Here is a 14,268-nt window from a genome sequence, read left to right as displayed (position 1 = left end):
GTTCAACCCCTGAAGTGGTCTGTTGCATAGTGCACAAAAATGGAGGGATCGACACCCTCCCAATCCTTAAAGGGCAAGAAAATTCACTGGCACACAAGGCAAGTGCCAGAAATGCACATATATACAGCACTATAGTCCATTTGTTGCTTTCTCTCATAGCTGGGCAAAGGTTCTTCCTCTGATTCTGGTAACTTCAGCAAAGAGGACTCTGGGCATATGTTCCTGTAACATAATACTGGTCGTATACTGATGCTACATAATTAACTCTCTAATGACTATCACCAAAAGATTGTTCCACAGAATACAAGGGCATCTCATAAGCTTATAAGAAAGCAGGTTCGTTTGAAAGCCACCAGATACATCAGCTTCAAGAAATGTCAGGATGACTTAAGCATGCAAATAAAAACAATGTTACTGAAATTAACTCTTTTCTGTTCATTCCTTTGGAGTAAGGAACTATTTTCAGGGACTTTTTGCCTTTCCCTGGATCAGCTAGACATTAGGGAGGCTACATTTGAACAAAAAGTTGAACATCATGATGTGTTTTTTTTCCACAAAGTCAATGAATTTAATTGAAGCAAAGCTGCTTTGATGCACATGTGGAACAAATGTAATAAAGTACATGTAAGGCAGTGGAATCTAATTTTTCAGCTAGGTGGAAGGAAAGTGCTTTATACATCATAGATGGCCACTTCCTTAACCAACCATACTTCTGAATTAACTGGGCACCCTTTCTTGTCAGCAATAGCAGCAGTTTGTATACAATAAGTTACACAACCAAACATGTTGGCTGCCTATTCAGCTGCATTTTATGTCCAGCTGCTCCTTTATGAAAATATGGTCAGTGCAAAGTTATGTCAGAGTGGGAGAAAGCAGATTGGCATTCTCTACCCTGCTCCATGTAGATATGCCAGCAGAGAAACAGCCTCATGTGACATAGCCCTAAATGTGGAGGAGAGGCAGCATGGACAGTTTTGTTATTTCTCTACTCACTTATATAGAAACGTGGAGCTTCTCATAATTGAGGTTGCTGAAACCTTCAGGAGAGAAGTCAGCAAGAGCGGTTACCTTGTTACTTGTCCATTGTCCTGATCCCAGGTTCAACGGGTTTGGGTGATGTACCAATATCACACTTTGCAGGGTAGCAGTAATGACAGGCTGCAGCTTATCAAAGACTTTAAAAAGACTGAAGGAATCCAGGGAAATTACTAGAATGGATTGCCTGAGGTCTCCTTTTTGAGGTTAAATATTAAAACGAAACAATTTGCTTTTAAAACTGGATTTTGGTACAGGGATGTGTGTGAAGAGCACTACAGAATGTTTTCTCACTACAAAAATAACAATGGTCTATATATTGATGCTCCTCTGAAGGTTCCTGTTCATTTGTTTCTTGCATACAAACAACGTACAACTTGTGAACGGCTACATGTAGTACTGGTATGGGATCCATTATTTGGAAACCCCTTATCCAGAAGGTTCTGAATTACAAAAAGGGCTTCTCCCATAGACTCATTTTTATCTAAATAATCCATTTTCTTTTAAACAATAATTTCCTTGTCTCTGTAATAATAAAACATTATCTTGTAATTCATCCAAACCATGACCCAATTAATCATTACTGGAAGCAAAACCAGCCTATTGAGTTTATTTATCTTTCTTCAACCAAACATACTATGTTATTATTTATGCTATATTCAGATAAAAATATTTGGTCTTCTGAACCCATACATGGACTGATGTTGGGCAAGTACACTAGAAAGTTAGTGAACAAATCAGCAATGAGCAGATTTTTTTTTTTTTTTAACGTAACGTCCCAAACTGCAAGGATGATCATGAAGGGCAGCCAGTGTAAGATATCACTAGTTATAGCAGGGTAGATGTTAACAACCCCCCCCCCCCTAAACATGGTAAGATCTAAAACTCTCTGTCTGTGCAAAGTGGTCAAGATCCTTCTGGGTAGCCATTTACAAATGGCCCTATAACCAATGGAATAGAACAGTGGTGAACACAATAAGAAATGAGTTGGTCCTAGTGTGGATGTCTATTCCCTGGGTACAGGCCCACTGGGAACCATGATAGCGGTTAACTGCACTTCAAGGCTCAATACTTCCCAAACAGATCCTGACTGCCATACATCCGAATCCTAATCTAAGCACTAGCCAATCTTGCGAATAAAAATTACAGATACAAATTATTTTAACACACTGAAAAAGCAAATCTGATTTTCTTGCACAATTATAAAAATGTAATACATTGTTGGTACTGAAATTTTTCTAGTTCAGAGTCAGACACGCTACAATGTAGGAAATGCTGTGTTTGCTGGCCAGTCGATCTACTGGAAGAGGAGGTGTATGAGGAAAAAATTCAACAGAGATAAAGAGTTGCACCATGGAGTTGTGCTGGTTTTTATTATTTTTTTTCCAATGGAGAAATACATCTGTTTACAAAATAGATCTTGAAAAATACAAGGAGTACAGGTACTATAAAACAAAGCAAACTCCAGTCATCAGACAATACATACATCATGCGAAAGCAACAGTCTGATCCCTGGATAATGAAAACTACAGATAAAAAGTCACTACATGGAGAGAAACAGGGGGGGAAGCCAAATGTGTTATAAGGAATCTAGCTTAACTAATATGAAACAAATTTAAGGAAAAAGGGGGTGTGGGGACACCTAAGAATATCTGTGTGTAAACAGAGGACTATACCCATTTTGTGCCTTACGTCATGGCCCTACATTGCGTTACTACAAGAAATACACTTGTGACCTGCATTGCTCATTCTGTGTAGTATTGGTGGTGGAGGAGTGCAAGTCCATAAAAACACACTAGTTCTATAAATTTACATTGGGAACATTTCAAATAGTTGATTTAAACGTCAACACTGAAACTGTACACATGTGAGATAATGTGGAAATGTGATGAAATTGAAAGGGGGAGTAATAAAAGTTCAGTCGGCTTCCCAAGTATCCCCTCCTTTCCCGTCTCTAACATTGCTACAGGCACTGGTACCCCCTTTTTTTTTTACTTTGCTAAAGTCACATTTTTGAGCAGTTGGGAATAAATCAGAACATAGAAGAGTGGATTCATGAATTAATGCTACAGCTAAGGGATTTAATGTTACTACTGTGCAAACTGCACATTCACCAGCGCTTACCTAGCATTCTAAAATAATCTTAAATAAAAACTGTAATGAATTGCAAGATTCTTCTCCAGATATAAATACCATGTTAAACGCATGGTTATAATTTGTACACATATATTTATATATATATGGCTAGCCTGCCATCTTATTAATGTGATGATAAAGGCCTTTATAAGCTACAGCCTAACTGTTAACAAAAAGAGACAAAGACTTGTTGATCAGAACACAGCAAGCTTCTACTGATGGGTTTTGCTCCCTAAGAGAATTATGAATCTATAAGGAAGCATGCATTCGCAGGACACTGCTTTTGTAAACGAGTGGGCATAGTGAAAACGTTGTTCTAAAAAAGAAAAAAAATGGATAGCTCATCCTTCTTAAGGTATTATTGAAACAAAACCCTTTAAAAACCTAGATGTAAAGAGAACCCCTAATAATTTCCATAGATCTAAAATAATGATCTCTTATGTGACATTAAGACACAGTTTAACTCATGAAAAGATGCTTCCAGTGTTGTGATCCGTCATGCAGACCTCCAGCAAATAAATGAATGAAGTCACAAATTAAAATAAAAAGGAAATCTAAAAGTTCCTAACGACTGCTACAATAAAACATAAAAGTGCGTCAGCTGAAAGATTTTAGGCCAGTTGTATTTTGCAAATGTACAATCCATTATTTCAGTCAGAATGTTAAGTACAGACAGAAATGCAGTTATATTTTTCATCTCTTCTTTAAAGGGAATAGAGTCCTTTAGTTAAGTCAAACGGTCGTTGCTGCCAGCACATTAATAGCACTTTATTCTCATCATACTAACCTGGACTTCCAGAAAGGCTGCCTGTAGCCCAGGACACGTTCATAATATAAGCCTAAACTGTCAGTGACGTGCCCTGCTACACTCCGCAGTTTAGGCCTCGCAGCAGGAAAATAGCTCAACTGGTGGACATTGTTTGTGGACCCTGAGGAGATTGTGTTTATCGGTTCAGTCTTAGCTTTATTGAATTCTTGATAACAGGAATAGGAGTAGCGGGGAGCACAGAAATATCAGACAGATCTGTACTTGATGATCGCTGGAGAAGGAAATAGAACACACACACACACAAAAAAAAAAAAGGAAGTTAAAAGTTTTAGATTTTTATTACATGACAGGGTTTTACCAGATATTCACATTCAAAGTTTGACATTATAATGACTGTTTGCAGTTATTTATGGCAGCTGGAAAATTTAAACATTATTAGCGTAACAAAAGTTTCTGTATAACCAATAATCATAACTGCAAAAGGTCATATTCCTACCTGGCACACAAGGCTTGCCATCTTCTATGCCTCAAATACTGATGGGCTTAAAGCGAAGACAAGCAGGCACAGATAATATTTTTCATTATGAACAGAATTTGAACAGGTGGCATTTAGGTAGCCATTTTTCCAGGCCCTGGCACTTACTTCTTATGAAGAAAAGGAAGCTACCAGCCATAAACCAAAAAAAAAAAAAAAGGAAAACAGTTGACACAGTTTTGTAGAAAACAAAGTATTTTGTTCAACACAAATATAGCTTACAAGATATTTCAAGGATCAAATCATAAGGGGCAAATAGATAATAGTAGATGGACAAAGCCGAGATATTTATGCTTCTTATGAATGTTATTAGTATACAAGAACCTTTCGACAAGCAATGTTTTCCCTACGGGGCCTATGAACTCCAGACACCGAGATAAAAGCCTTTTACGCTTCAGTGGCTTTTACCATTAACCAGTATAGGAGTGCCATCTAGTGGACAAAGCTTGCCAGGCAACTGTACCACATGCAAAAGGAAATGAATGGATTTAGTTGCTGAGCTACTGTTGGCTGCATTATGGTCTGGATTTAAACAATTAAACAGAAGGTATAAATGCCCAGAAATGCTAAAAACACCCTCTGCATTTCTGGGCATTTATAGCTGCTGTTTGTTTTTTTTCAAAACACACAAGTTAAAAGTGCTGCTCCCGCAGACTTCACTGAAATCTTTTTTTTCAAAAGAGCAAACTGTTTTTTTTTTTTTATATTTAATTTTGAAATCTGACATGGGGCTAGACATATTGTAAGTTTCCCAGGTGCCCCCAGTCATGCGACTTGTGCTCTGATAAACTTCAGTCACTCTTTACTGCTGCACTGAATGTTGGAGTGGTATCACCCCCTCCCACCAGGAAAAATGACCCGAGATGGCTGCCAACGCACCAATATTAGAATTAAAAAAAAATACACTTGCTAGTTCAGGAATTAAAGTTTATATGGTAGAGTGAAATATTTGCAGCGTATACAGCATAATTTAGGAATAAAAACTACACCATAAAAATCATGACAGGCTTAGCCAGTCACTATTCTTTAAAGGATGAATTCTTAAGATAATGAGGTATCACCAGCATCAAATTTATGTACTCTTGGAAAAGTCTTGCAACGGCTTTTTACAAGCAGTTATTTGAGTTTAAGGTGAAGCCATTTGTAATTTAATTATTTAAAGATAATAAGATAAGGAATTTCAACTTCTATCTTGTTGCTAGGGCTTAATTACACTAGAAACGACAAATCATTTTTTGAAGTCCAAATGGAAGTAGTACAGTTGTAGCTTGAAAAGAAAGATACCGAGCCAAAGGTCTATTTTTTTGTTAATGGGATAGAGGACCCCCAAATATTTACTTATAGAATTAATAGGTTAAAAAAAAAACTGTGCAAAATAAAAACTAAAAACAAAACTATTCACAATAAAAGTAGACCAACTAAAAAAGGGTTTTAGAATAGGTCAATATATAACAAACTAATTTAAAAACTTCTGGTGTTTCAATAAATCAGGGTTAATCTGACATTTTAATAAGTGAAGAAATACACCAAAACAATAAGCTATACCTGAGAGGATGGCAGTGCACCTGGAACAGGGGATGAGGATTTTTCTTCACTATGTACTTCCTATGTAAATAAATAAAATAAAATGAACAAAACAAAGCAAATAAGGCTGGACAGCACTAGGATGAGTAAGATTTCTGTTTTAGTGCCTTCTGTTCTTATTACCAGCAGTCCGGTCTCCCGAGATAATGTGAGAAAGAAAAAAAAAAAAAAAAACATAGGATCCAGGGAACAAATTTAAGTACATTAAAAAACAATTACAAAAGGCACACTTCAGAAAAAAAGTTTGAAATGCTATCCAATTTTGGTTATTCCAACATGCTTAAGGCTGTCACTTAGAGCAAGGGCATTTGTCCAGTTTGGTGCACCATCAATACTCACCTTTAGTTCTTCAGGTTCTAATTTGTTTTGTTCATCCACCTCTGTGGAATTACTGCTATCATTTTCATCCTACAGAACAAAAGAAAAAAATATTTATCTAGTCGACACAAATTACAAAGCAAACGGTTGCTCTCTAAAGACTAGCTTGATTACTTTGTAGAACAAATGTTAAAGCCTATTAAAAATTAAGAAAAGTTTACAAGAAAAATACAGCCATTTCCAAACAGATCATGTAGTGTTCTTAAAACACAAACAAAAACCAAAACCTACTATATTTATAACATATACAGTGCACACATTATTTGGTGTAAATAATGTGCATTCATTTCATTATTGCGCGTCACAATATATTTGTCATATATTAAACCTATGCTGTATATTCCATATATTGATTTAGTGGTGTAACTACAACTGACTGGGCCCCAAGAAGAAGGGGGCCCAGCATGCACCTTTAGCAATCTTTAAGGCACTGGTGATGGGTATTACCATGCAAAAAAACCTTATGGTCCGGGTTCCCCTTGCAGCATCAGGCCCTGCTGTATTGTAGTTACACCACTGCACATTATACTGTATATCATATATTCATATCAAAGCCCATGCCTTCCTCCAAGCTCAAGCAGGAGTTGAGTCACACTGCTACATTCATTGTTCTCTGAGATAGGTTCACACATTCTGCTTTAATGTAAAGTTGTCATATAAAAAGAGAGAGAAGGGCCAAGTACTGTTAACACCCAAGGCAGACAATACTTCTTTGCCCAACCCCCCCTTCCTTTTGCAGAATCTAGATCCAAGAGGTGTGCTAAAAACTGCATTAACGTAAATGTTTTAACATGTAAAATCATATTAGGTTAAGTGAAATGTCAAGGTATATGTCACCTTTAAGCTATACTTTGAAGACAAAATACATCTGTCTACACTGTCAGTTCAATACCTCTTCTGTTTTGGTTTTTTTGGGGCTCTCTTCATTTGTAGGAGATGATGTCCTTTTCACACCGGCTACTGGACTAGGCATTTTTGTTACCGTATTTGTGACAGGCTTTTGAACTTGGTTAACCAAACGCATGGAAGAAACAACTCGAGTCACCAAAGGTCTTGGCGTTGAAGAAAAAGCTGGGTGTGTGGCAGTTTCAGGAATGCTTTCATTCAAACTACCTGCAAACAGTTCAATTACACATGAACATGTAAAAGACAAGTTACAATAACCACATAGATGCACCCTGATCATGTATAGGGATCTCCAGCCAAAAATTTAAGTATTTTTTGTTTGCATATTATATTTCTATGCATCTTTTTAATATGTTTATTAAAAATGCTTGTTTGTAAATTAAACTGCAACTGAAAGCTGCCAAAGAAGAAGCAATTGACAATTTAACAGAAATCAGCTCCTCTCCAACCAAGTCTTCAATACTCACAATGCCATGCTCCCCTCTTATGTTTGTGTTAGTTGCAGAACATGCAATACATTGTGGTTATTCAGAGTTTTGGCTGGAGAGGAGTTAACTACCAATACAGTACAAAGGAGAAGAGGATTTTATTCATTTATATTGGAAAGCTGTTAAGAACTTGGCTTTCATTATGCCAAAGACAGGTTTTGCATGGCCATCTTCATACAATACAACTTATTTAAGGAACATTATGATCTTACCCCCTGAATTTTCAGTGGAATTATTCTGTGGTACCATTACATCAGTAGCCTGGGTGTTGGTCACAGAAAGGGATACTGGCGTTGCTGGGCTGTTTCTGCTTTGGGGAAAGAAATTCCACATATAAAAATGATATGACCTTCTAGACTTTCCATATGGCAATTACCTGGAAAAATATAGATGCTTTTTTTTAGATGCATTTTGTGAGATCAGCCATATGGCCTGGCTTGTATGAGGGGTTTGGTGACTTTTTGTCTCAAAAGTAAAAAATGTTTTCCCCCTTCCCATCCCTAATTTGCATATGCAAGTTAGGACTCGGATTTCGGCCAAATCCAAAATAGTGTATTCGGTGCATCCCTACTTTTTACACAGCATGATAAACAGGCCCCTTATAGGACCTGGGGTTTGCCAAATAACAGGATACAATAACAGGATAACTTTCTGTAATTTGGTTCTTTATACCTTAGGTCTACTAGAAAATCATGTAAACAATAAATCCAATAGGCTGGTTTTGCTTCCAGTAAGGGTTAATTATATCTTAGCTTGAATCAAGTACAAGGTACTGAGGGAGTCTATAGTAGATGGCCTTCCCATAATTAGTCTTCTATGGGAACAAGGGGAAAGTTAAAGTATTGGAAAGTGGGTCATGAATATCATTAACGGATATGTCATCCTAAGATGTTACTGATCCATACTACTGCTTGTGTGTTTTTACTATAAATACATGCTTAAAAGGATTATTACCCCTGAGACAATCCAGAAGAATTTAGTGGACTGGTTCTTGTGGCATTGGTAGGAGAAGGCACAGACATGCTGTTGTCACTGTCCACGGATAAATCAATGCTGCTGTCATTCAGAGATACCAGTTTTACACCTTCAACTGAATGCTGAAATGTACAAAGCATATTAACAGATTTAAGATAAGCTTTTTTCCCTCACCACAAAAAAAAATTATAATTATAAAAATGTAATTTGTCAGTTCTGCTCCATACCAACCTTTCACATGTGTGAAAACCGGTTATGTCAGTTTATTAGCATGGAGGGCTAAACCGAGAACTTAAAGCTCTTAGTATCAGCTACACAAAGAGGGGTTGTCTACACAATAGATAAAAGTGATTATACTATAAACTGGGTACAACATGGCTGCTTAAGGGGGAAAAACAAATCAATTGTCACAGAACAGTGTAAAAAGTCAGGAGCCAGAGGTTGTTCACCTTTAAATTAACTTTAATATGATGTGGAGAGTGATATTCTGAGACAAATTGCAGTTGGTTTTAATTTTTATTTTATTATTTGTTTTGTTTTTAATTATTTGGCTTTTTATTCAGCAGCTCTCCTGTTTGCAATTTCAGTTATCTGGTCTTTAGGGTCCAATTTACACTAGCAAGCATGCATTAATTTGCATAAGAGACTGGAATATGAATAGGAAAGGGCCTGAATATGAATCGGAATAATAAAAAGTAACAATAACAATACATTTGTAGCCATACAGAGCATTTGTATTTAGATTGGGGTCAGTTTAGAGTCAGAAGAAAATGGCAAATAATTCAATTTAACAATAGTAAAATCAAGATCAATTGAAAAGTTGCTTAGAATCGGCCATACTATAACATACTAAAAGTTAATTTAAAGTGCAATGCCCCTTTAAGAGCATAGACTGGAGAACAGATTTACCTTTTTCTTTTTGGGGAGCACATGACTAGGAAGCAGTTGATGAAGTTGCTTCCTCTTAACATGCATTGCAGCAATTTTCATTTCAGTTTCAAACATTTTGCTGTTAATGGCCTGCCGGTACACTGCATAACACAAACGATTTAGTGTAAAAACATAGGCAAAATTTACACACACACACACACACACACACACACACACACACACACGTAAACAGAAGCTGAAAGTACACAGCATATTACATATAAAATTAATTACAGTGTGGCTTATTTTGCATCTGGATTTCTCCAATAGAAGCAGTAACAGCTAATGGATTATCTACTTTGTTTTGCTAAGCAGAATGAAGGTGCACTCGGGCAAATCTAAAGTTCGTCACACCTCAGGCAATAGTAGACCGATTATGATTGAAAGGGCAGTACCCCTTGTTTGATATGAGCTATTATTTTAGTCATGTTATATTTTGAGCTAAACAGTGCAAACGGTAAAACAAATTACTTCATGTTTGGTACTTGCAATAAAATTAGACAAGCCCTATTTGCCGATCGTACGATTTTCAGTGGGAGACTGTCACTAGCTTTGTCAGACATAAACTATCATACGATTGCTGTCAGGGGCAGAACATCGGCTGATCTGTTCTTTAACTACTTTATTTGATCGGAATGGTAAGACTGATCTGAATGGTTAGTGGAGGGTCGGGAGTCCGATCGTACGTGGATTTGTACGATCGGATCTTGGCGTCTATGGCCAGCTTTAGTCTTGAACCTAGAGATCACATACCACCAAGACATAGTCGTTTTGTATACATTTTTTGTTTATAAACTTATTTTGCGGCTAATAAGTGTGTGAGTGTGTGGAACTGCTATATTTTGCTATAGTCTCCAATATATTCGGGTCCTTAGCAGAAAAACACATATACAGTATAATGGACTGCTTTCTACCATCTATTTCATATGAGGACTGCTATTACCTGAGCTTAGGGAGTGACTCAAAATATAGGATATGTATAAAATGCATGAGACGTGTCAAACTAGTATTTCAGATTGGCATTATATGGCAGAATAGCAACTAGAGCATTCTACATCATAAATGATTATCAGCTCTGTATCATTACTGTATTCTAATGTTTTAATGATCTCTAACACAATCAATAAACTGTAAAAATCAATCTATACATGTGGTGCTTAATAAAGACATCTTGCTGTATCACTGCCTGCAGATACATGCTTCCATATAATCGCAATGCTAATAAGCAAGTATATTTAATAAACTGCAATACCAACCACATGTCCAATATGATGCCATTATGCACGTTACTCGTTCTTTTTTTTATTTTTGAGGAGTTAAACAGTAATAAATTATGTAAACTGTACAGTTATAATATAGGTATGGGACCCGTTATCCAGAATGCTTATCTGGAGTTCTTAGAGTTCTAAAGAATTTGGATACGCTTTACCTTCCCTACTAAAAATTAATAAACCCAATAGGATTGTTTTGCCTCCACAATATTTATTATTATGATCTCTTTGTTGGAACCAAATACAGGAAACTCAATTATTTCAGAGATAAAGAGGAATTAAAAAATTTAATAATTTCCTTAGAATAAACTCCCTGCACAAGAATGATCCACAGAATTCTTCCCTGCACAAGAATGGTAAAGAATGTTATCAAATTAATAAATAAGGCAAAACTTTGCATTATAAGTGGGAGCAAGTAAAAATATGATCTAAATGATTACAAAACAAGCTAAGGTGATTACTCATGTCATGTCATCTCAATCATTTACACATACAGAAGATAGAAAAAAAAAGCAGCCTCCAATAGTTAAACTGTATTTTCCTTCTGTATATGTTCAATGGAAATATCAAGAAATGAAAATATAATGTTTCCCTCCTTATGTTTTGTTTTATGAAAATGTTACTGCCAATTGCACTTTAACCCCAACGGCTGGTCACTACAGTCACCCTGGAGGGAAACCCCAGAGCAGGTGGAGGTGGCAGACTTGCAGGCAATTCCAGACACGGTTTTGTGTAACAATCTTACCTGTGTCAGTGAAAGACTGAATGTCATAAGTTAGATCAACACTCAAATTTTCAGAATTTTCCATTTTCTTAAACACTAGACCTATGACCCACATTGTACGGAATTCTTCCCTGCACAAGAAAGGGCAGGGGGGGAAAAACAAATTACCATTTATTTCTCATTACAATAAAGAACAGCAAATACTAAGGAAAGGCTGCATTTTAAATTCAGTTGCATGCACAGCAATTTTTCAGTGCAAGTTTGTCAGTAAAAGGAAAAAAAAGTTAAAACAAAGATTGAGTAATTGTGAGACAATATAAACATTTGCTTATATTGTACTGTGGCTGAAAAGTTACATTAAATAAATGTCTTGCAGAGAGCAGTGTCTTTGGATTTCAGCTGTACCTTGCAATATACAGACAACCGTTTTCAGTAAAAGATATATTAAAAACATGAAAAATATGAGCACTGCTTACACACTATTTTTACAAGTTCGGTGGGAGTCATTCATGTTGAGGTAAATAACTGCTTTATATTAAATGTTGCAAAAGTTCCTGCATAAAAACATCATTGAGAAAAATAATTAGATACAAAACTTACTTTTCTGAGTTCTCAGAAGGTGCTGGGAATGACTGGGGGTTAACATGAGCCAGTGTAATAAATTCATTCTTCTCTAAACTGCCAACAAGAATGCGAATCTTCGATTCCACCAAGCCTACCCTATAGGTGTAATGTGCCATTAGAAAAATCAGTAACAAGTTTTTGCCAAAACAATCAAAATTGAATGTTCTATGCAGTGATAAACAAGTTAAGGTTTAATACATCTGTTGGTTAAACAGTGTTGACAAAAGTTTAAAAGGAATGCCACATTTATCTTAATAAGGCAACTTTATAGCTTTACTGCTTGAAATATGAATGCAATTGGTAAATTTTTCGTCTTCATTTACAACATTGTTATTTTAAATCATAATTAAATCAGAGTTAATATACTTGCCATTCCAGACGCTGCTTTTCTGTTGGTGCGCTTGCGAGAAGGAGAATATAATGCCTTTGAAGATAAAAACAATATGACATTTTATTTAAACGGACATGAACACCATATATATGCACATAACATGGCAATCCTGTGTGTAATTTACTCAACTTCACAAGAATTCACGTTTGCATGGTTTATTTAGTCACACAGATACTACTTACTGGGCATAGTTTGTTTGTTTTTTTATCAGTTGCACGTGTACATACCTACAAACTACAGCTATATTCTGGGCCAACATGCAATTTGTCTTCATTATTCATGGATTTTGTTTTTCATTTAGATTTTGTGCAGCAGTCTGAGCTCTCTAGTTCAAAAATTCAGCCGCTTTTTTATACTAGCATTTAATTGAGCCAAACAACTACACAGTGGTTAAAGAGACTGAAAGATGAACAGGAAAGTGTTGAAACCAAAAGAAAAATAATAATTGTAGCTTCTCAGCGACAGAAGACAAAAGTTGCTAAGAGTAGGATTTTATAATATACTTCAAGTTAACTGAAAGAACATCTACTCTAATAATCATATTTTTTTTAAAAAAGTTATCTGTATATCATTGCTGTTCAAAATTGTGTAAAAGCCAAATTAGGTAACATGACAAATGTTCACAAAATTATGTCTTAAATGGAAAAAATTGATTTTCTATTGTCTGCTTACAAAGGGTTTTTCCCCAAACACTATATTTGATCATTATGAAATTTTTTTTTTTTTTTTTTTTTTTACACAAGTGCGAGTTGTATCTTCAGGTAGCCAGTCATGACGGCACTGCTAGCATCACATGCTCCTTTGCTGCTGTTGCTGGTTCATTAGGGCAGACTGAGCTATATATAATATAATCCTGTTAGGCACTGTATTGGTATAAACATCAGTATCCATGCAATGTTAGTGTGTGTGGCATTCCATTTTAGCTGCTGAAATATTTTTTGCTAGCCACCCACAATTCCAATCATTCAACCTGATAGCTGAGAAACCAGATCCACAGTTGTGTCATAAAATACATTTTCCAATTTGCCAGATTAAAAAAAAAAGTTCAATCCTAAAAGGATTACCTCCTAGATTATATAAATCATAAGAGACCCACAAGTGATTCTGTGATGACTGATACACTGGGTGTGAGCATAATATTTACATGCATGAATATATAAGTATTTGCACGTTTAACTTGTTATTTTTTGGTCATAGTGAGAACATTTTTACAACTGAATGAGTTATTGAGGGAAGATATGGAGTTTTACAGGACCAAGTCACAAGCTAAGGCAAGTTTGGATCACCTTTAGTAAAGTAAAATCCTGCAAGAGAAAATATATCCAAACTCAGGCTCTTAGGATGTTATTTATCAAAATCAAAACTTTTCTGAATTCTTTAAATAAAAAAGGAAGACCAAACTAGAATCCACGATTTGACCTTATTTATTATAAAAAATAAAAAAAAGCACAATTTAATGGGTTAGAAAGAAAACTCAAAATTAAGCGAAAGTCTGAAACATTCAATTTTTTTAAAAAAAAAA

The 14,268-nt window shown here is 35.8% G+C and overlaps 1 protein-coding gene across 3 annotated transcripts in view; it reads right to left on the bottom strand.

Moving 5' to 3' along the window:
- Positions 1-2,374: 2,374 nt before the first annotated feature.
- papola.L (poly(A) polymerase alpha L homeolog) overlaps positions 2,375-14,268 on the bottom strand; it is a 38,332-nt gene continuing 26,438 nt past the window's right edge. The window contains exons 13-22 of one of the 3 annotated variants that reach the window (XM_018228770.2): positions 12,726-12,779; positions 12,332-12,451; positions 11,753-11,862; positions 9,716-9,837; positions 8,786-8,928; positions 8,044-8,141; positions 7,330-7,550; positions 6,399-6,467; positions 6,021-6,080; positions 2,375-4,211 (exon numbers count right to left, since the gene is read on the bottom strand). In XM_018228770.2, coding sequence (XP_018084259.1) covers positions 4,116-4,211; positions 6,021-6,080; positions 6,399-6,467; positions 7,330-7,550; positions 8,044-8,141; positions 8,786-8,928; positions 9,716-9,837; positions 11,753-11,862; positions 12,332-12,451; positions 12,726-12,779 — 1,093 coding nt within the window. In that variant the 3' untranslated portion in view covers positions 2,375-4,115. 3 annotated transcript variants of the gene reach the window in all.

The sequence above is a fragment of the Xenopus laevis genome, chromosome 8L (assembly GCF_017654675.1).
Source record: "Xenopus laevis strain J_2021 chromosome 8L, Xenopus_laevis_v10.1, whole genome shotgun sequence".
Taxonomy (NCBI): Eukaryota; Metazoa; Chordata; class Amphibia; order Anura; family Pipidae; genus Xenopus; species Xenopus laevis.
Note: the sequence above shows the minus strand (reverse complement) of the source record. Positions and strands in the feature narration are given on the sequence as shown.